At 44.7% G+C, this 26,285-nt stretch overlaps 1 protein-coding gene across 1 annotated transcript in view; it reads left to right on the top strand.

Moving 5' to 3' along the window:
* Positions 1 to 26,285, top strand: part of KMO (kynurenine 3-monooxygenase) — a 164,082-nt gene that overhangs the window by 23,160 nt on the left and 114,637 nt on the right. The window contains exon 3 of the mRNA XM_075596841.1: positions 20,528 to 20,625. Coding sequence (XP_075452956.1) covers positions 20,528 to 20,625 — 98 coding nt within the window. The remainder of the gene's footprint in view (positions 1 to 20,527; positions 20,626 to 26,285) is intronic.

Raw genomic sequence — 26,285 nt, 5'->3', positions numbered from 1 at the left:
TCGAGGTCTGAGCTGGGGGGGAGGATATATGACAGAAACCAGGGGATGGTAATAAATTCCATATATAGGGCTCCCAGGATACTGAACAGTTTCTATCCTGTTTGGCCTGGGAGTGCAGGCTTATAATACATGCACTCCATCCCACAGTTTGGCAAGCGCTGGAACTGAGGGATGAGAGATCCAGACCAGAGTTTGTCTGCTGCCTGATTTCTGTCACCTGTCATGGTAATTAGAAATCAGGTATGTAAGACTGATTTCCTGTTTGTTCTCCCCTCTCCCCAAGAGCCTGGAGGCTAGAAGGCTGCTGAACTACAGAGGGGAGAAGCCTCTTCCCCAAACAGGTTCAATCATTCTGTTCATTTGTCTAAGACTGCAAAAGTACCTTGTTTTGTTGTTGGAAGTGGAAAAGCCACTTCCAACCCTGAGTCAGGAATATCTAAGTTAAGTTATCGCTCAGGTGAGCAGCTTTTGTTTTGATGTGTTTCTGTTGTATGCACTGTGGCAGTCTCAGTGCCTGGGACTGAATAAACCAGGCATAGCCTGTTTATAGGAACAGTACGTGACGCCTCATCATTTAACCTACCCTAAAAGACCGTGTTCTAACAGTCCCGGACAAACGACGGAGCCCCGGAGTAAGCTGTTTGTCACAATATTTATACATATATATTTAGGCACTGTACCGTGTATGAGTTTCACTGGATGTGCACTGAGCTCTGTCTGTGTTTTATGTTCTGTCTCTGGTTTTAAATATATATTGCCATGCTCAGTAGCACTCCTCTGTGACACTCATATGCTTATATATATGTTGTGGTTATTTTGGGGGTTCAATAGGAGCTTGTTAGGTGTCCAGTATGTTTTTATATACACCCCCCCCAGAAAACAAAATAAAGTGATAAACCCCAAACAGCTGAACATCTAGCACTTAGCACTTGTGTTTCTTATCAATAAAATAAGGTATGCGTAACTGCATTTGGGTCGATTAGAAGGACCTGACATGATGTGCAGGTTACAGGACTGTCCACACAGACACTGACCAAGCAAAACAATGTAAACTAATGTCAACAACATTTTGTTTTCTAATTTAATTTAATAAAATAAAGCAAATTGGACTCAGTAATAATATATGCACCTGGATTGAAAACTGGTTAAAGGACAGACAACAGAGGGTTGTCATAAATGGAACTTTTTCAGGTTGGGCTAAAGTCATGAGTGGAGTACCTCAGGGATCGGTACTGGGACCCCTGCTTTTTAACTTGTTTATTAATGACCTTGAGGTTGGCATCAAGAGCAAAGTCTCCATCTTTGCTGATGATACTAAATTGTGTAAGGTAATAGAATCAGAGCAGGATGTAATTTCTCTTCAGAAGGACTTGGAGAGACTGGAAACGTGGGCAGGTAAATGGCAGATGAGGTTTAATACAGATAAATGTAAGGTTATGCATTTGGGATGCAAGAATAAAAAGGCGAATTACAAATTAAATGGGGATATATTGGGGGAATCCTTGATGGAGAAGGATTTAGGAGTGCTTGTAGACAGCAGGCTTAGCAATAGTGCCCAAAGTTAGGCAAACAAGATCTTATCTTGCATGAAACGGGCAATGGATGGAAGGGAAGTAAACATTTTATGCCCTTTACAAAGCATTAGTAATACCTCACCTTGAATATGGAGTACAATTTTGGCACCAATCCTAAGAAAATACATTATGGAACTAGAGAGAGTGCAGAGAAGAGCCACCAAATTAATAAAGGGGATGGACAATCTAACTTATGAGGAGAGGCTAGCTAAATTAGATTTATTTACATTAGAAAAGAGGCGTCTAAGAGGGGATATGATAACTATACACAAATATATTCGGGGACAATACAAGGAGCTTTCAAAAGAACTATTCATCCCACGGGCAGTACAAAGGACTCGGCCATCCCTTAAGGTTGGAGGAAAGGAGGTTTCACCAGCAACAAAGGAAAGGGTTCTTTACAGTAAGGACAGTTAAAATGTGGAATTTATTATCCATGGAGACTGTGATGGCAGATACAATAGATTTGTTCAAAAAAAGGTTGGACATCTTTTTAGATAGGAAAGATATACAGGGATAAACCAAATAAGTATTTATGGGAAAATGTTGATCCAGGGATTCATCTGATTGCCAATTCTTGGAGTCAGGAAGGAATTTATTTTTTCCCTTATGAGACATCATTGGATGATATGACTCTGGGGTTTTTTTTTGCCTTCCTCTGGATCAATAAGTAAGTATAGATAAAGGATAAAGTATCTGTTGTCTAAATTTAGCCTAAGTTGAACTTGATGGACGTACGTCTTTTTTCAACCTCATCTACTTTGTAACTGTGTAACTATGTAACTATGTAATACCATGTATAATCATGGAATATCTGAAGGGTAGATTAATCAAACTACTCCCTCTCAGAAATAGATTGTGAGTAACAATACAAGTGTAAGGGTGTGCTAGAACCAGGTGCGTGTGTACGGCAGGTTCCGCGACGGCATGGTAATACAGGGTGCCGCCATGTTGTTGCGCAATATTGCGAAGGACACTGACAATGTGAAGTGGTCGCGCCTGCGCAAAGGGAGCGCGCGAACAACAGGCCAATAGGAAAAGGCTCTGATAATGGACGGCAACTCCCGCGAGCTCTGGGACAATCACCTGATGCTAGGAGCCAATGAGAGGGCGGGGATTACGGAAACAGGAACAGGAAGCGTGGGGGCAGAGACCACGCTAGGCAGAGGAGCTCGGGACCGAGCGAGAGGAGGTAGTGTGAGTGCAGGGGGTCCGTGACCCGCCTGCATAGGCCAGCTATTACTCCCCAGGCCCATAGGAAGTTTCCCTGAGTCACAGTAGGCTGCTGTACTGCAGGGACGCCCGATAGTGGAAGGAATTGTCACCTTAGTTAGGGACAGCGCACAGAGTTGTCGACAGTCATAGTCATCTGGGATCAGACGGCTGGACATCACGACATCCGGAGGATCCGAGCGGAGGCAACGGACCCTTTGCGAAGAGGCCCCGGTCACCGCCGTGACCGGAAGGTACAATTGTAAAGCAAGTGCACCAACACCGGTCATCAGGCGCTGATCCCGCCTTAGGAATAACTCTTGTAGTGACACTAGCATGTGGCTAGTGGACTGAGTATATTAGCTAACCTCTTACAAGGACAATACTCTATAGAGCGTGGCAGAGCCACTGTTATACGGGACGATTTCACTAGGAATGCGGCTGAGCCACGATAGTATAAGGACTCCCACGTTATAGTATAAGTATATAAGTTATGTGTGATGTTGTATAGAGAGTAAGAGATGGTTACATAGGCACAGTAAACTTGGTTGCACGCATTGTTGGTATGTTTCTTGCCCAGGGCGATCTTACGTAACGGGGATCCTGGGTAAGTGGAGGCGCTGCGCTAGAACCCTTACCCCAGGCTCCCAGCTAGCGGAGGCTCATATCTCCTGGAGCCGCAGGTTAAGTACAGCATTAGTAGTCCCTTAGGAAGGTGTTCAGAAAAAGGGCTACATTTGGAGGCGCTGCTAAGAGTCAGACCTGGGGTGCCCCTATATTTTTTTCTCAATTGTGCAACAAGTTATTCCATCATGTCTGTGCCCTCGCCACTTGAAGTGCGCAAGTAAGCCCAGCGGCATGAGATTCCCCTGACATGTGTTTTTAGCCTGGGGCATGTTCCCGCCGTTCTCTCACTCGGCACTGTGACGGACCGTGTCAGAAAACTTCCGCTCATGGACACTGCCCGAGTGCAAGATCACTACTACGATCGGGACCAGTTGTGGCGCAAAATATTATATGTCACTGAGCAGGACATATGCCCCGAAGTTCTGCCCTTGGTACTACTGTTACCTGAGGCCCCCGGCGGACGCTGTCCCATAGTGCAAGTGGACCCCAACGAACCACTGGCCGCTTCTACCCCACAGAGGGGGTATCCCAGCTCGTTAGGTGCCATCACTAGCGGCTCTGACCGCACCCCTGAAAACAGTTTGCACTCTCGGTGGCCTGCTGCAATGGGCCTGGGCACTTCGTTCACCCCTTCCGTCCTGAGGCCCGCACTAAATAGACTCAGTATGCCCCGACTAGATGCCTACTCCCCCGCCGGGAGTAGCCTAATGGATAATGCCTCTATTCCTGTGCTCACAGAGGCCATCCACCACTCCACACAGGCCCACCAATACCGGAAGTTAAAGGCGTTCTCAGGTGACAAACCCACGCCTCAGGGAGAAGTTGGATTTGAAGAGTGGCTGGATCACACGGAACAGGCACTGCCTGAATGGTCCTGCACTGACGCCGTCTGTCGGCAGCGTATAGTGGAATGTCTCCGACCCCCAGCGTCCCACATGGTGCACTGCTAGCGGGACGATCACCCGGACGTTGACGCGGCGGGACTCATTTACTGCCTTACCAAGACCTATGGAGCTCCTGTGGACATCTATGCCCTGATGGCCAAGTTTCATACTTTGGCCCAGAAAGAGGGAGAAATGGTGTCCGACTTCCTTAGACGTCTGCATCTGGATCTGTGGACCCTGGTGAGAAAGGGCGTGGTACCGAAGGTGGACGCCGATGGATTGCGCACTACCCAGCTATTGAGGGGGCTCCTGCCTCTGCATCCGGTGTCTGTACGTGTCAGCGGCTGCCTAGTACCCGGACAAGCCTTGGCGTTCAATGACCTAATGGACCGAGTCCAAGCGCATGAAACTGTGCTGCTGGGGCGTGACTTAACCCCCGGGAAGAAGGCGTCGGGTGGAAACAAGGACACCAAAAAGTCAGAAGCTAAAGCCGAGGCATCAGAGAGCGGGGACCCCGACAAAGAGGATTCGGAGGCGCCGACCGCTGCCCGGCCCCGCCCGGTGTCGGGGCGAAACTCACCTCCCGCCGAAATGATACCTACCTCAGTCAAATCCAGTGTTATTCTTGCGGGAAGATGGGACACCTTCGGGCGCGCTGCCCCTCCCAATGGAGAACGGCGTCTCGACCAGCTCAGTCTATGCCGTGTACTCCCCAGGACGGTGGAGCCGTGGCCCAGCCCTCAACGAGTAATCGGATCGGACCCGCTGCCATCGTTCGGGTAGTAATCGAAGGCATCTATGCCTCGGCATTGATGGATACGGGATCCCAGGTGACCATAGTGTATCGGCCCTTCTATGACCAACACTTACACAGGTTGCCGCTGTTATCCGCTGATTCCTTACGGTTGAGGGGGTTGAGCCACGAAGATTATTCCATCGATGGAGTGGTAAAAGTACATCTGGACATTCCCCAGCTGAACACCGGTAAGCACCACCCCATGGAAGTGGAAGCCTTAATGTGTCCCGAGCCGCAAGACCACCCCAGCGCCCCGATAATCATGGGGACCAACACCGACATTGTGCAATCAGTGATCCGCATGTACCTACAAGAAGCGGGCGAAGTCCCGCTGCTGGCCCTCGCTACGTGTCCGGCACTACAAGAGGCCTGCGGTAGAATCGCGACTGAAGAGGAGCATGGAATGCTGTACAGTCAAGAGTGGGGACTGACCCAGATCCCGCCCGGGGAAGGGAGAATGATGATCGCGGCCTGCCAATACCCGGATAGACGTCCGGAAGATCAGCTCTTCTCCTTGGAAAGCAGGACACGGGATTATCAGCGGCTTGGCTACGAACTATTAGCTTCCGTAAGAGAATGGCCGGGGAAGATTCTGAACAGAACCTGGGTGTATGTGCAGAATATCTCCCCGTACCCCATGTGCATTGATCGGCGGCAACCGCTGGGCAGAATATACCCGGTGGTACCCGAAAAGGAGGCTTTGGAAGGGCGGCCGGTGGCCACCACTCATGCAGTAACCCCCCTGTTGGCCTTTGACTTCGGAGACACACCGATAACGGAAGACTGGAGGAGAAGACTGCAGACCAAGCTAGGAGAACGACGAGGGGTGTTCTCCACGAGTGATATGGATGTGGGATGCAGTCGCAGCGCCCGCCATACCATTCGGATGAACGACACTACCCCGTTCCGGGAGCGCTCCCGCCGCCTAGCTCCCCGAGATGTGGAAGAAGTGCGGAGGCTAATAGCCGAAATGAAGAAAGCTGGTGTTGTTCAGGGATCACACAGTCCCTACGCTTCTCCCATCGTGGTGGTCCATAAGAAGAATGGGGCGGTGCGTCTATGCGTAGATTACAGAACATTGAATAACCGTACGGTACCCGACCAGTACACCCTACCGCGCATTGAGGACCTTCTGAACGCCTTGACGGGAAGTAAATGGTTTAGTGTCCTAGACTTGCGGTCAGGATACTATCAAGTGCTAATGGATCTGGAAGACCAGGAGAAGATGGCCTTCATCTGTCCACTAGGGTTCTACCAGTTCACACGCATGCCACAAGGGATCTGCGGGGCCCCTGCCACCTTTCAGAGGTTGATGGAACAGACCTTGGGAGACATGAACCCGCAAGAATGCCTAGTGTACTTGGATGACATTATAGTGTTCGGGAAAACCTTGGAGGAGCACGAGGAGCGGTTACTGAAGGTATTGGATCGACATCAGAAGGAGGGACTCAAACTGTCCCTGGACAAATGCAAATTTTGTCGCATGTCCGTGACATACGTGGGCCACATCGTCTCAGCTGAAGGGATTTCCACTGACCCAGGGAAGATAGAGGCCGTAGTGAATTGGCCCCGGCCCAGTAACGTCCAGGAACTGCGATCCTTCCTGGGGTTCTGTGGCTATTACCGACGTTTCGTGGAGGGCTACTCAAGCAAAGCTAAACTTCTGAATAACCTGTTAAAGATCTATCCTGAAGATACCGGTCGGAAAGTGTCACAGCACAAACTCCCTTTGGAGAAAGGTGGACCCCGGCTTGTGAACAAGCGTTCTTAAAACTGAAAGCCAGTCTAACCCAGGCCCCGGTATTGGCCTATGCCGACCCTGATCGCGAGTATGTGCTACACGTGGATGCCAGTTTTAGCGGACTAGAAGCAGTGTTGCACCAGAAACACGACACCGGGCTCCGCCCCGTGGCGTACGCGAGTCGAAGCTTGACCCCCAGCGAACAGAACTACCCTGTCCACAAGCTGGAATTCCTAGCCCTCAAATGGGCAGTAGTGGACAAGTTACATGATTACTTGTATGGGGTACAGTTTGAAGTGCGGACCGACAATAATCCCATGACATACATTAATACGTCCGCCAAACTAGATGCGACCGGTCACCGGTGGTTGGCGGCACTGGCCAACTACCGTTTCAACCTCAAGTATAAACCAGGGCCCACCAACGTGGGGGCCGATGCTTTGTCACGAAGACCGGGGCTCTCACCTGTCCTGGATGAGGAGGTGTGGGAAGAGATTCCGGGGCCTGGTATACGTGCTCTATGCTCTACATCCGCAGTAGTCGACAATCAGATCGCCTTTTCGGAATTAAGAGTAGCCGACTCATTGGGGTGTCAATCCCGGGCTGTCCCTCGGGCTTACCGAAGCGGGGACGGAATGAATATTACAGAAGACAAGATTATCCCCTGGAACAAGCTAGTGCAGTATCAAATTCAAGACCCAGTGATAGAATTAGCCCGACAAGCTTTACAGCAAGGAAACCCTTCTATTCTTAAGCAAGCCCCAGGGAATGGTGAAACTCTTGTTAAATGAGTTCGGAAAATTCGAACTGGACAATTGCCTCCTGTATCGGGTCATACCCTACCATAATCATCCCGACCGACGACAGCTATTCCTGCCCAAGATTCTGCGGAATATGGTCCACCGGGCCCTACACGATGATCATGGCCATATAGGTGTCGACAAAATATTCGGGTTAATTCGGGACCGGTTCTACTGGCCAAAGATGAGAGAATCCGTGGAGGTTCATTGCCGACAATGTACCCGCTGCATACAAAGGAAGACATTACCCACTCGAGCTGCCCCCATGGCGCATTTGAAAAGCTCTGGCCCCATGGATTTGGTGTGTATGGACTTCTTATGCATCGAGCCAGACTCCAGGGGCATCAGTAATGTACTAGTGATCACGGACCATTACACCAGATACGCCCAAGCATTCCCCACCAAAGATCAGCGCGCAGTGACTGGCTAGAGTATTATGGGAAAAATACTTCATTCACTATAGGTTACCGAATCGACTACACTCGGATCAAGGCAGAGACTTCGAGAGCACTCTCATTAGGGAACTGTTGAAGTTGTTAAATATAGCCAAGTCACGGCGACTCCGTACCACCCGGAGGGGGATACAATGCCTGAACGGTTCAACCGCACGCTACTTGACATGCTGGGGACACTAACTGGTTCTCAGAAGACGGAGTGGAGCAAGCATGTGGAGACACTGGTGCACGCATATAACTGTACTCGCCACGAGTCTACCGGGTACACCCCCTACTTTTTGATGTTAGGAAGGGAAGAGAGACTACCTGTGGATGTGCGACTGCGGATATCTACCGATGGGGTATCCAACAGGACGCATTTCCGATATGTACAGAGACTGCAAGACAGTCTACAGCAGGCGTATAAATTAGCAGAAAAGACGGCGGCGCAATTAAATGCGGGCAACAAGAGGCGCTATGAACACAAAGTAAGACATAAAGAGATTCGTCAGGGGGATGCTGTTCTTCTACGTAATTTAGGCGTTCCGAGGAAACACAAGTTGGCTGATAGGTGGAGAGATGGGGTGTATGAGGTAGAATCACAGATGCCTGGCCTCCCGGTGTACCGCATCAAGGATTCAGAAGGCCGAGTAAAGGTATGGCATAGGAATCATCTGCTCCCCATACCTCAAGTAGGGGACAACGAATTGGAAGTGCCCACTGTTTCAATAGATGGAGAAGATGGAAATATAGAGGCTGGCCTAGAGACTGTAATAAATGCCACCTCTGAGAATCCGATGGAGGGAACCTCTCAAAGGGGCCTTCCGACCGCGGGGGCATCTCCCGAAGGAGCTACAGGTAAAGAGCCCCTTGGTCCAACGACAGATACGCTGACTACAGTGAGCCAGCCGTTAGACCCGCAGAGCCCGTGCTTTGTGCCACAAAAAGACTTTGTAGATCTATTGAACCCCTCAAGGGCAGAATTGGGAATGCCAACTGAAACTTGCTCTTCTCCAGAGGAGGTAGCTGAAGAGCTACCTCGCAGAAGCCAAATAACTGGTCAACCTCCAATGAGGATGGCGTACGATCAATTCGGGGCACCCCATTATGAGGCTCAGCAGTGGGCTCGCCACAGAGTACAGTCGGTAGTGGTAATGTTCACTGAACTGTGCAATTTAATCTAGAGCCTACACTGGCGACCAACTTTATTCTTAGTTGGCTAGCTCCGCGAATTTCAGAGTATCGCGGTGATGTGCGGTTTTGTATCATTTTCTCCCGGGGTATATAGCGTTATTTCCGCGGCAGTGATTTAAGCATTTTATTCCGGCTGGCTGCAATACTGCAATGCCGTGTAAAAACGCATGGGGGCATTTTTATTGATAGTGTAGATGTGCAGGGGGTCTCCGGAGCTGAACCGCATTGGTTTCAGGTCGGGGGACCCCCTGCTCCCCGAGATACAGCCCCCTTTATGAGGTGCCGGTATCCCTATGCGTTTAAAGGGCCCGATCACGTGACCGCGACATGTAAACAAAGCAGAGGGATACCGGCACCCCCTAATGGGGCCTGTATCTCGGGGAGCAGGGGGCCCCGGACTTAAAACAAAAACGTTTCTGCTCCGGAGACCCTCTGCACATGTACAGTATAAATAAAACACATATATAAATAAACACTCGTTCCTTACCTAAGCGGCTATGTGCTATGGTAACGAAGCAGCATTTCTGTATTTTAATAATATTGTACAGTGAGCAGGGGGTTCCCTGAGCCAGAAATGAAAGCTCAGGGGACCCCCTGCTCCTGCACAATATTATTAAAAATACAGAAATGCTGCTTCATTACCATAGCGTATAGCCGCTAAGGCAATGAAGGGGTTAACTCACCGTGCCCGCTTTATTGTGGGTAGCGGGGGTGGGCGAAGGGGGTATTTGGCCCTTGGTATGAGTTTAGGACATGCGGGGGGGTTGCGGGTGCACTTAACCCCTTCACGGCCGTAGCAGTTAATACCGCTACGGTCATGAAGGGGTTAAGTCCTCCCGCTACCCCCCGCAAGCCCTAAACAGCCACCATTGGGGCTAATACCCCCTTCACCCACCCCCGCTACCCACAGAAAAAAAAAAACTCACACACAGCAGCCGCCAAAAAATAAATAAATAAATCTAAATAAATAAATGACTATAAATAAATACATTTGAAATACATTTTTATTTATAGTGTAGATGTGCAAGGGGTCTCCGGAGCTGAACCGCGTTGGTTTCAGGTCGGGGGACCCCCTGCTCCCCGAGATACAGCCCCCTTTATGAGGTGCCGGTATCCCTCTGCGTTTAAAGGGCCCGATCACGTGATAGCGGCCTGTAAACCAAGCAGAGGGATACCGGCACCCCCTAAAGAGGCCTGTATCTCGGGGAGCAGGGGGTCCCCAGACCTAAAACCACAGCGGTTCAGCTCCGGAGACCCTCTGCACATCTACACTATCAATAAAAATGTATTTTAAATGTATTTATTTTTTACAAATAACGCTTCTCCATACAGACAATAATAATAATAATAATCCATTTAATAATCCTAACTGATCTTACAATATAAAACATAACATTCCAATCCACACAGTACATTGCATTTACATTGTATAAATGATGCATAAAATCTATGCACCATATACATTCTGCAAATGAATGTTAACAATATCATTGCAAGCTACTGTACTAGTAAATACAAACACTTCCAAACAAGTCAACTATTTTAACCAATCAAGTAAACAAAAATCAATATATACTGTAAGTACCAACCAGAAAACACAATTTAAAACCAAAGCTAACCCTTACAATACCAAGGATTACATCTATCTAATTGTAAAAAACATTATACATTATACACACATTGAAGCATTGCAATAAACAAGATACAGTACAGTAAATCCCCGGTATCTCCCTGCCATCAGTGTAATCTGTTTAAAGCCCCCTCCCCCCTAATGTTTCTGTTAAACAGATTACACTGAAGGCAGAGAGATTTAACAGAAACATTAGGGGGGAGGGGGCTTTAAACAGATTACACTGAAAACAGTGAGAGATTTAAAGCCCCCTCCCCCCTAATGTTTCAGCTCCGGAGACCCCCTGCATATCTACACTATCAATAAAAATGTATTTTAAATAATTTTTTATGTGCCGATGTTTGCGCAGAGAGAGCAGCGGTTCTCTCTCTGCTGCAAACACATCTCGGCCCCCCGGCCTATAGTATCATTGATGTGCATATACAGTACTGTATGTGTATGTTAGGGGTTATAGGGGTTGTTGTTATACAGTGTATATATATATATATATATACATAACCAAGAAAAAACAATATGAAGTAGCGCCGCTAAATATCCCAGTTAATGATATAGATATTGATAGGAGAGGTTTCAGGTCCGGGGACCCCCTTCTTCACGAGATACAGGCCCCTTTATGAGGTGCCGGTATCCCTCTGCATTTAAATGTCCCTATCACGTGACCGCGACATGTAAACAAAGCAGAGGGATACCGGCACCCCATAAAGGGGCCTGTATCTCGGGAAGCAGGGGGTCCCCGGACCTAAAACCAAAGCGGTTCAGCTACGGAGACCCTCTGCACATCTACAGAATGTGTAAAACACACATATAAATAAACAATCATTACTTAACTTAGCGGATAGCCGATATGGTAATTAAGCAGCCTTAATGGATTTTTAATATTAGGGTGCGGGAGCAGGGGGTCCCCTGAGGTGAACCGCATTGATTTTTGGCTCAGGGACCCCCTGCTTCCCGAGTTACAGGCCGAGTTACAGGCTCCGGTAAGGGGCATCGGGTGCCAGTGTCACCGCCATCTTTATAGAGCCCACGTCGCGTCTTGGACGCTATAAAGATGGCGGCGACATTGAAACCGATACCCCAAACCGGGGCCTGTAACTCGGGAAGGAGGGGGTCCCTGAGCCAAAAATCAATGCGGTTCAGCTCAGGGGACCCCCTGCTTCCGCACAATATTATTACAATACATTAATGCTGCTTCATTACCATAGCGGATAGCTTCTAAGACAATGAATGGGTTAAGGCATAATACAGTAATGGGCAAAATTACTATTTATAACCACAAATGGATAATAGTGCATTTGTCCATTTAAAATACATAAAGAACAATAAATACATTAAATACATATTGCACTCACCCTTGTCCGGCTGCCACGATGAAGGCCATCCTCATCTTCATCCTGCCCATGCCCCCTCCGCTGCTGCAAAACAGAAACAAGAATAAAAACATCCAATGTAATGTCCCCTAACCCCTTAATTACCATAGCGGTTATTAACCGCTAGAGTCATTAAGGGGTTAACCCACCCTCACCCACCACTCTGGAGGCCTACATACCCTCCCCACTAACCCCCCACCCCATGAGGCCTTACCACCCTCACCCACTACCCACAAGGGAGGCCTACCCACATACCCTTGGGGCCAATACCCCTCCCCCACCCCCAGTACCCACAATAAAAACAATACACAGCCCCACAATAAACATCATTACCCACCCCCTGTGCCCCCCCCATAAATACATGATTTATCCTTTTACATACAGGGTTCATACCCCAGCCCCACGCGAGTCCCCGGCGGGCTGACGGGTCACCTGACAGACCTACAGGGTACCAGCAACTTGTTTCATACAGGTTCTGGAGGCCTGTTGGTGGGTCCCGCCAAGCGCCATGGCCCCCAGGTGGTCTCCGCGGGTCACCGTGGGCCACAATTGGGTCCCCACGGTAGGCCCGCGGATGTCTGGGTCAGACCCACAAGTGTCTGAGGGGCCTCGGTGGTTCTCATGGGGGTCTGGGGACTCACAGGTGCTCACTAATGGTCCGCGGTGCCCCCACGGATGTGGGACCACCGGTTCTTCCCCGCACACTACGGGTCCGCGGTGCCCCCATGGATGTGAGGCCACCGGTTCTTCCCCACAGACTACGGGTCCGCGGTGCCCCCACAGATGTGGGTCCACCAGTTCTTGCCCGCAGGTGTCACCCGTGGACCACGCAGCCTGATACCCGTGAGATACCCGAGGATACCGCAGGTGGTCTCCAGAGGTCTCACGCAGAACCAAGGAACCAACCCTGAATGTAAAATAAATAAACCTGACCTATACATTCAATACATACATCCCCCCCCCCCAACACCTACAGTACAATAATGTGCAAAATAACTATTATCCAGATAGGGATAATAGATTATTTGCCCATTATTAAACACATTAACTAGAATATTAAAATAAATAAAGTACTACTGACCTCATCAATAAGAAGCCCCTGTCGCCAGCAACATCCTTGTCTTTCGTTGCCCACAAAATACATAGCCAATACATAGCCAATACATTGCAATTACATTCAGATATCAATTAACCCCTTAAAACCGTATTGGATAATAACCGCAAATGTAATTAAGGGGTTAAGACACACTGGCCCGATACCCACCCTTCACCCATTCATTTGTACAGTGGCTTCATCATGCAACTATATATATATATATATATATACATATATATATATATATACATATATATATATATATATATATATATATATATATATATATATATATATACAGATATATATATTTATATATATATACACACATGATGAACCAATATACAAATAAATGTAGAAGGGTTATCAAAAACATGCTGTACTACAAATACCACTTCTCCATACAGACACAGTACAATAAAATCAATTTCCTTTAAAGATCCAATCTCATCTTCCAATCAAAATCCTCAAATGCCAATCAAAAACCTCAAATGCCACTCAAAACATTGCATTTACATTGTATACATGATGCATACAATCTATGCACCATGTACATTCTGCAAATGAATGTTAACAATTACATATTCCAAACAAAATACCAATACATCCAAACAAGTATACTATTTAAACCAATCCAGTAACCATAAATCAATTAGCATTCATTAATTAAATCACTAAACAATTTACATTCCATCCATAACAATTAAACAATTAAGTAATTCAATCGTTGAACAGAAAAAGTTATCCTCAGACAAAATATAAGTACCAAAAATAATACAATATACAAAAGCAAGCCTCACTCTGACCTAGAGTACACCACACAATAGCAAAAATTACATCTATCTAATTTTAAAATACATGACACACATTTATGCATAGCAGCATAAGCAAAATCATTTTAAACACAACAAAACAAGCTTTTAAAACAACATAATTTCTTACCCTGTATGTATATATCGATCTAGACATACATACATACATACATACAGTGGCAAGAAATGATATAGCAAAAAAATAAAAAAATACACATGTAAAAAAACTTTAAAAAAATGAACAAGATAAATAAAATACATTTCTTTAGTTCACTTACCATTACTTGACCCACTCACCGACCCCCGTTGAACAGCTTACTCTCGAACCAATCCACGCACAGGAACCCATAAAATAACAAACCATAAAATAGAAAACCATAAAATAATAAAACACGACAATCCAGGGGTCTTCTATTTGTAATCCATCTTCATCTGTATTCTTCTTTCTTGTATCTTCTTCCGGGGTCTTCTTGTCGTCTTCGGCCACGCCCTGGTCTTCTTTCTTCTCCGGGGGTCCTTCCTCCTCGGCGTTTGCCTTCAAAATGAGACGACATAGGCTTTCAAAGGCCTATGACGTCACATTTTCGTCATGGTTCCCACGGCGCTGATTGGGCTCTGGTGCGGGTATCAGCTCCGGAGACCCCCGGCATCAATCACAGACAGGAAAAAGGCCTGATTTTTTCTAAGTGTTGCCCTTGCCGATGCTTCTCCCCACCGACAAATTGGCGAAAAAATGTCTTTTCGAGAGTGCCGATCAGCACCGATAAGCACCGATAACATGATCAAGGCTACTAGAATACAGCCGATTTTAAAAAGTGGCGAAAGGAGCCGAAAAGTGGCTTCCGATAATTTTTTATCGGGAAGAAAAAATGACGATTTTGACCACTTATTGGTGCTTACTGAATCCCAAAGGCTTTTTGTGGCGAAAAACAACTTTTCGGCGCTTTGTGCATGAGGCCCTAAGTTCCCTGGTATACCTTCTAGATTTAAATCCAGAAAAACTATTGAAAAGTTATCACTAATTGAAGTGAAAATCAAGTTAAACTCATTATTGTTAATATAAAGTTTCAACTCATCCAGAGAATCTAGGTCACCATCCCAAACACATACAATATCATCACTAAAGCGTTGCCAATCTACAATCTTACTTGAAAAGGGACTGTCACACCAGATGTACTTCTTTTCCCATGCTCCCATATATATGTTTGCGTAGCTAGGGGCAAACCATGTCCCCATAGCCATGCCACATATTTGAATAAAAAATTGCATTAGGAAAACAAAGTAGTTATGCGATAGAATACAGTACAATTAATTGAATTCACAATTAATTCAGTGTTCAATGGGTATAAGTTTGCATCACTTATTAATCATTCTCTCACAGCTTCTACACTCCTATCCTGTGGTAGATGTGTATACAGGGATCATACATCAAAAGTGACTTATAAGTCACCTACCTCTCAAATTTGGCAGATTTATAACTGACGTTGTAGCTTTAATATAAGATGGTAATATACAAGCATATTTTTGTAGAAAGAAATCTACATATTGTGACACATTCGCCATCAGTGAGTTGATACCAGAGACGATTGGTCTACATGGTCAATTTATCCACAATGTATGCAATTTTGGTAGACAATAGAATATCGGTATATTTGGAAATTCTGAAATTTTGAAAAAAAAAAGAGTACTCAATTTTCATGGCTACGGTTTTCGCTAGAGCATCATTCAGAATCCTATGTGCCTCCACTTCATAATCTTTCCTATTAAGGAACACAGCTCCCCCTCCCTTGTCCGCTTGTCTAATTATAAGGTCTTCTGAATTTATAATTTGAAAACTTTGGCTCCGTTAGGTCTTAATGAAGAATTGGATGTACTGTAGTGCCGACGAGTATTCTAAAAAAAATCTGGGGCAATCACCAACAAGACCCAGGTACATGCTGGGTACATGCTGGGTACATGCTGCAACATTAAAGTAACATTTCTGCAGACAGACTAATGGTCCATCGGATTAACAGCAGGGGTCCCTGGCAGTCCCATTCAAACTGAATGGGACTGCCAGGGACCCCTGCTGTGTTAATCCGATGGGCCATTAGTCTCTGCAGAAATGTCACTGAAATGTTTGCAGCATGTACCCAGCATGTACCTGGATCTTGTTGGTGACAGTCCCAGATTTTCCAAGGCAAGTTTAAGGCAAGTTTTAGAATACTCGTCGGCGCACTTGTATAGTCCCTTTATTAATTTTACTTGATCTAAATAGGGATAATTTTCAGTGAACTCATTTTTAATTTCATATGTGTTGAATTTCAATGTGATTGCAGCCTGTTGGCTTCGTCCAATCCGCAATAATAATTTAAATGTTTTTTTCTTGATAGGTGTTTTTTAGATTTATATTTTATTCTCTGATATTAAATGATTTATATTTTATCCTATTATATAACATTGGGCTTGTAAGTTAGAGCTGATATGGGCGTGCTGTGATTGGCCAAGAACACCCCCCCCCCCTCCGTTCGACCAATCACGGAGACCCACGGGGTATTTAAACTGCTTCAAAATACACTTGATATATTCATTGATGAAGTAGAGAGGACCTCTACGAACCGCATAGGAAACAAGACTATAATTGTACTTTAATTCTCCAAATACTTTGACAGTGCGCTGCCAGGTTGTTCTGAGTCTGTGGTTCATCACCTAAGCCTTGTCAGTGAACTTGCGGATCTCGCTTCAGCAGCGCAAAGCTTGTAACGTCAGTGGCTGCTGCTTAGACTCAGAGACCATGTACATGGCATGCATCTCTGTCTTAGTTGGTGGTTCCCCTATGGCCATATGCTAAATTTTACTTAGCACCTTACCACTACGGACCGACTAGAGGATAGATGCTGGAGTTTCGGGATCTGAGGGAAAGAACACGGAAGGATCCAACTCCACTCACCCAAGAGCAGACCGTGGTGTATGCCGACGGATGCAGAGGTCCAGGAGGGCATTTTTATTGGTAACATGTCCCTAGCATGTACTGCCTGATGTATCAAGTTTGTTGTACGTGCAATACTTACCCTTTTTCCGTTTAACACATGATATACTTTTTAAATACACTATGAGTTGTGACTTTTTTCACATAATCAACAGATAAGATTATTAAAGAATAAAAAAACTAGAACTGATTAGTGCTATAGTGGCAGGGGGTATGTCTACCTATTATATATAAAATAGCAACAGTCTGCTTTCCAAAGGTCTTGAAAAAAAAGTGAAGGTTTAATGTAGGATCAATGTGTCATTGGACCTTTGTCAAGATGGAAGAACAAAAACGTTGATCCTACATTTAACCTTCACATGTTTTCAAGATCTCTGGAGTGTGGACTGTTGCTATTTTATCTGAATGCCTTGGTCTGTAGATGTCTCAGCACCTGAGGTAGTTTGCAGTGTTTATACTGGGAGTGCTCCTTTGAAATGACCTATTATATATAAAATATCATTATTTATAAGCCAACAGATAAAGATGTTGTAACCTAACTGGAACTGGTTGACTGTTACTAACTTAAATTAAGTATATGTACTGTATTCTGAGAGAGAGTATGAGACCGTTTAGATGGAGGTCCCTCTCTATGACAATCTGGGCTTGCTCATCTCTAATATTATCTCCATACGTACACTTTATACTAAAGAAAAAAAATACAATCAAACATGGGGTTCCGTTATATACATACATTTGTAAACACCAAAGGTTATTCGATTAATTTCTCCAGGGCCACCACCTACTAGAAGAGTAACACAATACACAATTACATTGTCACAATTCACTATATGAGAAACAGATAAATCAGACCGCTCTCCCTAGGTATAGTCCTAGTATTATAAAAGGTACAGGTGCAAGGAGGTATATAATTATAGAACAGAGTAGACCCAAGTAGGATCAAAAGATTCCCCACATAATTGCACTCAATGCTAGGACAAATTATATCAGACAACAATGGTCAACCAGATAGTTTCTCTGTAGGTCAGTCTAGTGACTAATAATAAAAAATGTATTTCATCAAAGTATAACTAAACACAGTACAAGATGAAATATATTTATATTTTAAAAATTCCCCGTAGTGGAGTGGATAGTAGAGTATCACTCTTGTCTTGGGTACACCTTTAATAGGTTTGATAAACTTAAAATACTCTAAACTGGCATTCAAAGAGTGTCTTTAATAGTTCCTGCACATATATATATATATATATATCTAAAATGGAGCAGGACTGTATATTGTATTGGTGTTCCTCTATACTAATAATGATATGCTGCGGCAAATGAAGGTGACTATTGGTATGGCCTAAAATAGTAATGATTGAAAATACCACTGGTTATATCACATACTGTAGCCAGTAGGTATAATACCATCAAATCTGCATCCATAAATGTATAAGCAAATACACTACATGGCTGTGTCACTGCATGTGTATTGTTATAACGATTGTGACCACAGATACGCCTGAGAGGGCGTGGATGTAAACTTTGCTCGAACGTAATTAGGAGTGTAAGGATATCTAATAATAAAAAATCCCAAACAGCTGAGAGTAGGTGGTGCTCACGGGGAAGAATTGAATGTATTTACTAAGATTAGGGGCCCCTGATGAAGCCTTGTGGTGAAACGTATATCGGGTACGTTTGACGGCAGCTAACCAGTGACATCGGCTGATTCGGTGATGCAGGGGCGTCCTGCTTGTCAGAGCGTTTCGGAGATTGTGGTTGTGGACAGCAAAAACGCTCTGGCGCATGTATATGTATATTATAACTAATGCAGAGTATAATTATTGATTTCCTAACAGCCATGTAGCTGAGTACTGGATCTAACACTTCTGAGGTGTTCCTGCAAGAAGTGTATTTCCTAGTACTATCCAACTGAGCAAATAATTCTATTTTGCTTGGTGGTGGAGGGGTTACTATACCCACCCACTTATTTGGGTTACTAGGTTCATCAATAGCTATGGGATGCTTGCTCACTATATATTCATAAGTGTATTACTACCTTTAGGGAGCATATACTTAACTATGAATTTAGTAAGAACCAGATACTCCATCTCATTACCTTATTTTAGAGTGGCATTTGCACAAAAGCCTACTGGTACTTTCAGTTATTGATCTATGGCTAAGCTTTATAGGACAGCAATCAGTCTATCAGCTTGTCTACAGCCACTGTAGTTAGGGAATCACTGCATTAGTTATACACCATTGTTTGGGGATTACTATATCCCACAAAGGACATGAGGAGCAACAACACAACACATTTTTGTGGGAATTTGATACACTGATTTACTTTACCCAGTGCTGTTCAAGCTACTCTCTTTTTCACCCTTGCAACTGCTCTCCGCATTTTTAATTTGTTGTTTATTTGTTTGTTTCGTCGTTGATCCCTCACACCTATATTTTAATGAATTACAAATAAAAATGTAATTTTATACTACCTGGTGTTTTTGTGCCGCATAAGGGGATTCTTCTCTATCTTAGTAAATACATTATTATAACGCTTGCCTCATTGAAAAGCACTTAGTGCCTTGGCATCTCATAACAATAACCTTTAGTAGGAATGAATTAGTAATCCTATTTGTACAACAGGATGTATTTATCTCACTAATGTGATTATTCCAAAACCAGGATACAGCTATGATGTTGCAATCATGTCAATACACTGTTACCTGTGACTATCGGTATAGCCAGAAATAACTGTGATTGAACATATCACCGGCTATATCACATACTGTAGCAAGTAGGTATAATACCATCAAATCTGTGTCCATAAATGTATACGCAAATACATGGTTGTATCACTGCATATGTATTGTTATAACGAATACCAGATGGTAAAACACATAGTGTATCGGTACCTACCAACAATAACACCCTTGGGTTGGAATAAATTAGTAATCCTATTTGTTGCAATCACATGTTTTAAGCAGACACAAATAGGACACAAAAATATGTACAGTATTCATCTCACTAGTGAGCATTCCAAACTGGGATACAGATATTGTGTAGCAATCATGTCAATACATTATAACAGCTGTAGCAAGATAGAGGCCTCAGCGGACCAAATGATAGGAGAGAGAGAGAAACACCAAAATAGGCTAGTATGGCCTTTGTACTGTATATATAACTCTGTATATATCATGGTGGGCATACAGCAAATATTGTAATCCTGTACCATCCTGCCTATGTAGACAAATTACATTTGAATGTTTTTTGCTGACGTTGTGGAACTTAATTTGTGGCTATTTTGTAATGATGAAACTTGGGATATTATAACTGCTTTTTTAAAAGATCTTCTCTGTGTCGTGTTTCCCACAAACTGTCTTTAAATTGTAACTTTTCTTTTTCTGATCTAGATATTCGAACTGCCAAATTTGTTAGCGGAAGAAGCATCAATTTGGCACTTTCATACAGAGGAATTCAAGCTCTAAAAGCTGTGGGTTTAGAGGATAAGGTAATGTTCTATTATCACCAGCAATATTAAAACAATGTTTGTCATTTATGGGGACTATTTTCTGTATTTCATATTTAACAGAATAGATGGCCGCTAGAATGTTCTCTTGTGTTTTGGTTGTAAAATGTTTCCATGTTTTGGTCTTGGTTTTTGTTTTCACATTTTTCATGTTTTATGTTTTGCCGAAATTCGATCTGTTTTGGATTGTTTAAAAATTCAGGAAAACATTCAAATAAGTAGGAAAACTAGCATAAAAAAACACATACATTCCTTAAAATAAGTATAAATTCATAAAAAGAACATTTGGGAAAGTAAAATAATATTACTGAGAAACCTAAAATAATTTTAAAGCTATAGTCACCTCTACCCCAAACTATTTACCCAACACAGGTACCCTAATCTTGTTAGCCCAGCTGAAATGAAATGATTTGTGTACTAGTAGTGATTAAAGACATCAGATAGTGTTATTTCTATACCAAGCTAGTACTGTAGTGCCGACGAGTATTCTAAAACAAATCTGGGGCAATCACCAACAAGACCCAGGTACATGCTGGGTACATGCTGCAACATTTCAGTGACATTTCTGCAGGCAGACTAATGGCCCATCGGATTAACAGTGGGGGTCCCTGGCAGTCCCATTTAAACTGAACGGGACTGCCAGGGACCCTTGCTGTTTTAATCCGATGGGCCATTAGTCTCTGCAAAAATGTCACTGAAATGTTTGCAGCATGTACCCAGCATGTACCTGGATCTTGTTGGTGATAGCCCCAGATTTTCCAAGGAAAGTTTAAGGCAAGTTTTAGAATACTCGTCGGCGCACCTGTAAACAAATGGTTTTAACCCAACTGATATATATATATATAGCAATGAACAAAAATAACAAGCAGCAAAACAGAAAAACACAGAGAAAAATACACTCAAGTAGTGTGAACAAAAGACTGATAAAAAATACCAAATTTAAAAAAATGTGAAAAATAAAAACAATTCAACTGAAGACTCCAGGCAGCTTTCTGCAGAAAAAAACACTTCTACCACACAATCTATAAAGCAAAAGAAGAGAGCTCAAGTTCCATAGCGTAATTTAGATAAAAAAAGGTTTAATCAGAGACAGTTTAAAATCAAACGACTCACAAACGCCAAAGGCAATCTCAAGGGTTATTAGCTGGAATCATCAGAGATGGGGACAAAGGTTCCACAAGTTCTTCCTCCGTAAGCTTGATTATGACGTACTATATACAGGTAAACTCCGTTATAACGCGCCTCTTTATACCGCGATTCGGTTATAACGCGGTTTACCCGTGGCTCCCGTTTAAAAAAAAAAAATATATTTTTTTTAAATTTTAATTTTTTTTGCACACTGCACACACTGCACACACTCACTGCACACACTGCACACACACTTCTCACTGCACACACACTGCTCATTGCTTACACTGCACACACTGCTCACACTGACACACATTGCACACACACTGCTCATTGCTCACACTGCACACACTGACACGTTGCTCATTGCTCACACTGCACACACTGCACACACTGCACACACTGCACACACACTGCTCACACTGACACACACTGCACACACACTGCTCATTGCTCACACTGCACACACTGACACACTGCTCATTGCTCACACTGCACACACTGCTCACACTGACACACTGCACACTGCACACACACTGCTCATTGCTCACACTGCACACACTGACACACTGCTCATTGCTCACACTGCACACACTGACACACTGCTCATTGCTCACACTGCACACACTGACACACTGCTCATTGCTCACACTGCACACACTGCACACTGCACACACACTGCTCACACTGACACACACTGCACACTCACACACACTGACACACACTTTCGCACACTCACAGACACTTACACACACTTACACACACTTACGCACACTCACAGACACTTACACACACTTACACACACTCTCACACACTCTCACACACTCTCACACACTCACAGACACTCTCACACACTCTCACACACTCACACACACTTACACACACTTACACACACTCACAGACACTTACACACACTTACACACACTTACACACACTCACACACACTTACACACACTCTCACACACTCTCACACACTCTCACACACTCTCACACACTCTCACACACTCACAGACACTCACAGACACTTACACACACTTTCACACACTCACACACACTTACACACACTTACACACACTCACAGACACTTACACACACTTACACACACTCACACACACTTTCACACTCTCACACACTTACACACACCAGCACCAACACCCGCTCCCCCCCCTCCTCCTGCGCAGGCAGCGGGGACAACGGTGGGGAGAAGGTGAAGCGGGGACCGGAGGGGCATCCCCCCTCCCATCTCCTGTCACGCGGTGACAGGGGGAAGCCGGGACCGGAGGGGCATCCCCCCTCCCATCTCCTGTCACGCGGTGACAGGGGGAAGCCGGGACCGGAGGGGCATCCCCCCTCCCATCTCCTGTCACGCGGTGACAGGGGGAAGCGGGGACTGGAGGGACATCCCCGCTCCCATCTCCTGTCCCGCGGGGTGAATATGCGCTGATGCGGCGGCCATTGTTTTTTTTCCGCGACCCCGTTACTAATGCGGTGGTCTTGGGGTGGACCCCGAGGACCGCGTTATAACGGTGTTTACCTGTATATATATATATATATATATATATATGTTCTTCAGTATTAGGTAATACTTTTTTTATTTGGACTAACAATTTATATATCAGGACAAGCTTTCGAGAGTTCTCCTCTCTTCTTCAAGTCGGCAATACTGATTAACAATGGAATATATGCCTAAAACTGTGTTTGGGAGAGCAGGGGAAAAAAAAAAAACAACAGAGATGTACTGTAGATAAGGTATGGTGAGAAAGTGTTTGAAGACATGGAAGGGTGTAAAACATGGTGACAAGGAACAGCATGAATGGGGAAGGGGGTGCTGTGGGGGGGGTGGATAAGAAGAGAGGCAGGCAGGATAATTACAAACAATTCTGATAGTGTGTGAGAAACCTCATATCCGCATTAAGTCCTTTTATTTTGGTGTCAAAGAGTCTTATCATTCTGAGTTCAAATGTTTTCCATTCTTTGGTGCGTTTAAACATTCCGTTGAGGATTTTGATTTTTAAATCATTTATGGAATGATCTGGTTGTGGGAAATGATGTCCCACTGGTGAAGACTGGGACATCATTTCTGACAACCAGATCATTCCATAAATGATTTAAAAATCAAAATCAAAAAATCAAAATCCTCAATGGAATTTTTAAACGAACACCGAAAGAGAGACGGTTGCATGAATACAAATTTATGCAACTGCTCGTGAAACACTTGGTGGTGGCCTAAACCGAGACAGCAGCTTCAGGAGTCAGTACCCTGACACAAGAGAACTCTCTTCAAATGAGTGCTAAAGGCCATTGTGATGGTGAAGGGGTAACCAGGTTCTTAATAAAGGTCAAGCCCTGTTTTGGTTACCTCTGATCCAAGTATAAAGGTTCGAGCGTGTAGGCTCTTGAGCCCAGTAACGTTATATGCATAACCTGTAATTTGCGACAATAAAGATTTTTTGTGTTTTTACCTTTCCAGGGATGCCAGCTAGCAGGGATTGCTAGGGCATGAGTATTGGGTTCTTGGGTGCTCCAACTGTTGATAAAGTTGTGAGGGGACTCTCAGAGTCCAGTCTATGTCCTGTAGATAGTGTGTGGGGAATACAGGCTGATAGAAAATAAATTACACATTTGTATCCTTTTCCCCATTCCCATGGCTTAGAGAAGTATTAAAGTCTATTTTTATTAATACATTAAAATATACTGTTGTGAACTGTAATGAGCTGGACTTTCAGAACCGATGTTCCGACGTGCTTCCAGGGCTACCAAGTTAGTGCCAGTAAGTCTGATGGACATCGGAGTTGAAAGCTACCAGAGGATGCCTGAGGTGTGAACGCCATTTGGGTAACAGGGAAAGGCTCATACCCTGGGATAAATGGCAGTCGTCAAGGCTGCCATTTGTCCTACCAGACCTGGAGGAGCCTGACCCAGCGGATGGCATGAGATAGCCAGTGACAGAGGTGGCAAACTTGCGCATGACCCGTGGCAATCTCAGATTTCCTGCAGACCTGGCTTTCCATACCGGCTTCGCTCTAATTGGCTACTGAGAAAAGTTCCCACGCTCTGATTGGCTATAGTATTTTGTGAATGGAGCTCCAAATACTATAAGAAATGTCTGAGCCAATGAGAGTTGAGAGTTCTGGCAGTAGATGTGCTGGCGGTCTTTTCAAAGGTGCTCTTGCGTGAATAGCAGAGTACCGGCTACAGAAACGTCTGCCCGGAAAATATTCTAAATCCCACTTCTAGCGGCCAAGTTCTAATAATCGAATGTAGCGGTCTCAACTGGAATTGCAAGCCAATTTTAGTACCAGGAGTTTGTTGCTGTCACAGGAGACCAGAACTTTTAACACCTTAATTACCTGGATCCTTTGATTGAGCAAAGCGAGAGATAAAATAAATTGTGATTTATTTACAAAAATAACATACACAGCTTGATCTATTAAATACTACGAAATAACACTTAGTGGGACAGGGCAAAATGAAATAAAATGTTCCCGGAACGAACTTCACAGAAATAAAGTCTCTAGGCACCAATGCCCAGGAGTGGGTTTGGTGCGCAAAACAGAGCCACGAAACAGTCTTTGGCTAGTGGCGCCTCCCGCAACCACTCTTACTCCGCTGAAAGTAATCTTTTAGTTCCCCCAATACAGGATTGGTCAGCAAATCCTTAGTTCTTACGAATAACAAAATGCTTATGATCGCTCATAGGACAAACTGGTGCTACTAGAATTGTCCTTAGCCAAACTATCCAGATGTGAAGAGAGTGTAACAAAAAAATTGTTTAAACGTCAATAAAAACCTCTTGGTGCCAGTGTCCCATTTAAATGTCTCAGGAGCTTAAAGAGTCTCTATATCCCACTGCCCGTGTATATGGTGCTCAGCAACGGGGAGGATATATAGTGGTAGGGAGGAAAGACAGCAGTAAAACCGCAGTATCCCTGAACCAGGGACCCCCGCTAAGTCACTGCAGCCCTCCGCCACAACCTCTTACCCGGTGTCACCCACGATGTGGCAGTCCTCACCGCAGAGGCAGTCCTCACCGCAGAGGCTGGGGAACGTAAATCCAGGGGAGAACTCCCTCACTCGCTCGTTAGCTTGACTCGCCGGCGTCTCCGATCAATGATGACGTCAGGAGTCACCGGATCCGGAAGAGGAAACAGCGTGCTCCAGCCCAAGGTAAGGATAATGCAGAGGAGGTTTGTAAGAAGGCGGTCACTGCTGCCGCCAGGGAAATGATGTTGCTCACGCTTAGAAATAAAAAATAGGTTTATTCGTGCATGTATAGCAAACAACAGCTGCAGAGAAAACTCTGACGCGTTTCGTCACGTGTGTGACTTTGTCAAAGAGTATCTGACACTGGGGTTAGTGATGTTTAAATAGCGCGCCACTCACAATGGATTGGTTAATACCTCAACACCACACAGGTGCCAGGAATGAATTAAAGGAGGACAAATTGTAATAGACAGCCACTAGAACCTATCACTGATATAGGTCCCCTATCAAAACATCACTTTACCACCAAC

Source organism: Ascaphus truei, chromosome 4 (assembly GCF_040206685.1).
Source record: "Ascaphus truei isolate aAscTru1 chromosome 4, aAscTru1.hap1, whole genome shotgun sequence".
NCBI lineage: Eukaryota > Metazoa > Chordata > Amphibia > Anura > Ascaphidae > Ascaphus > Ascaphus truei.
This window is presented reverse-complemented; position numbering and strand designations above follow the sequence as displayed.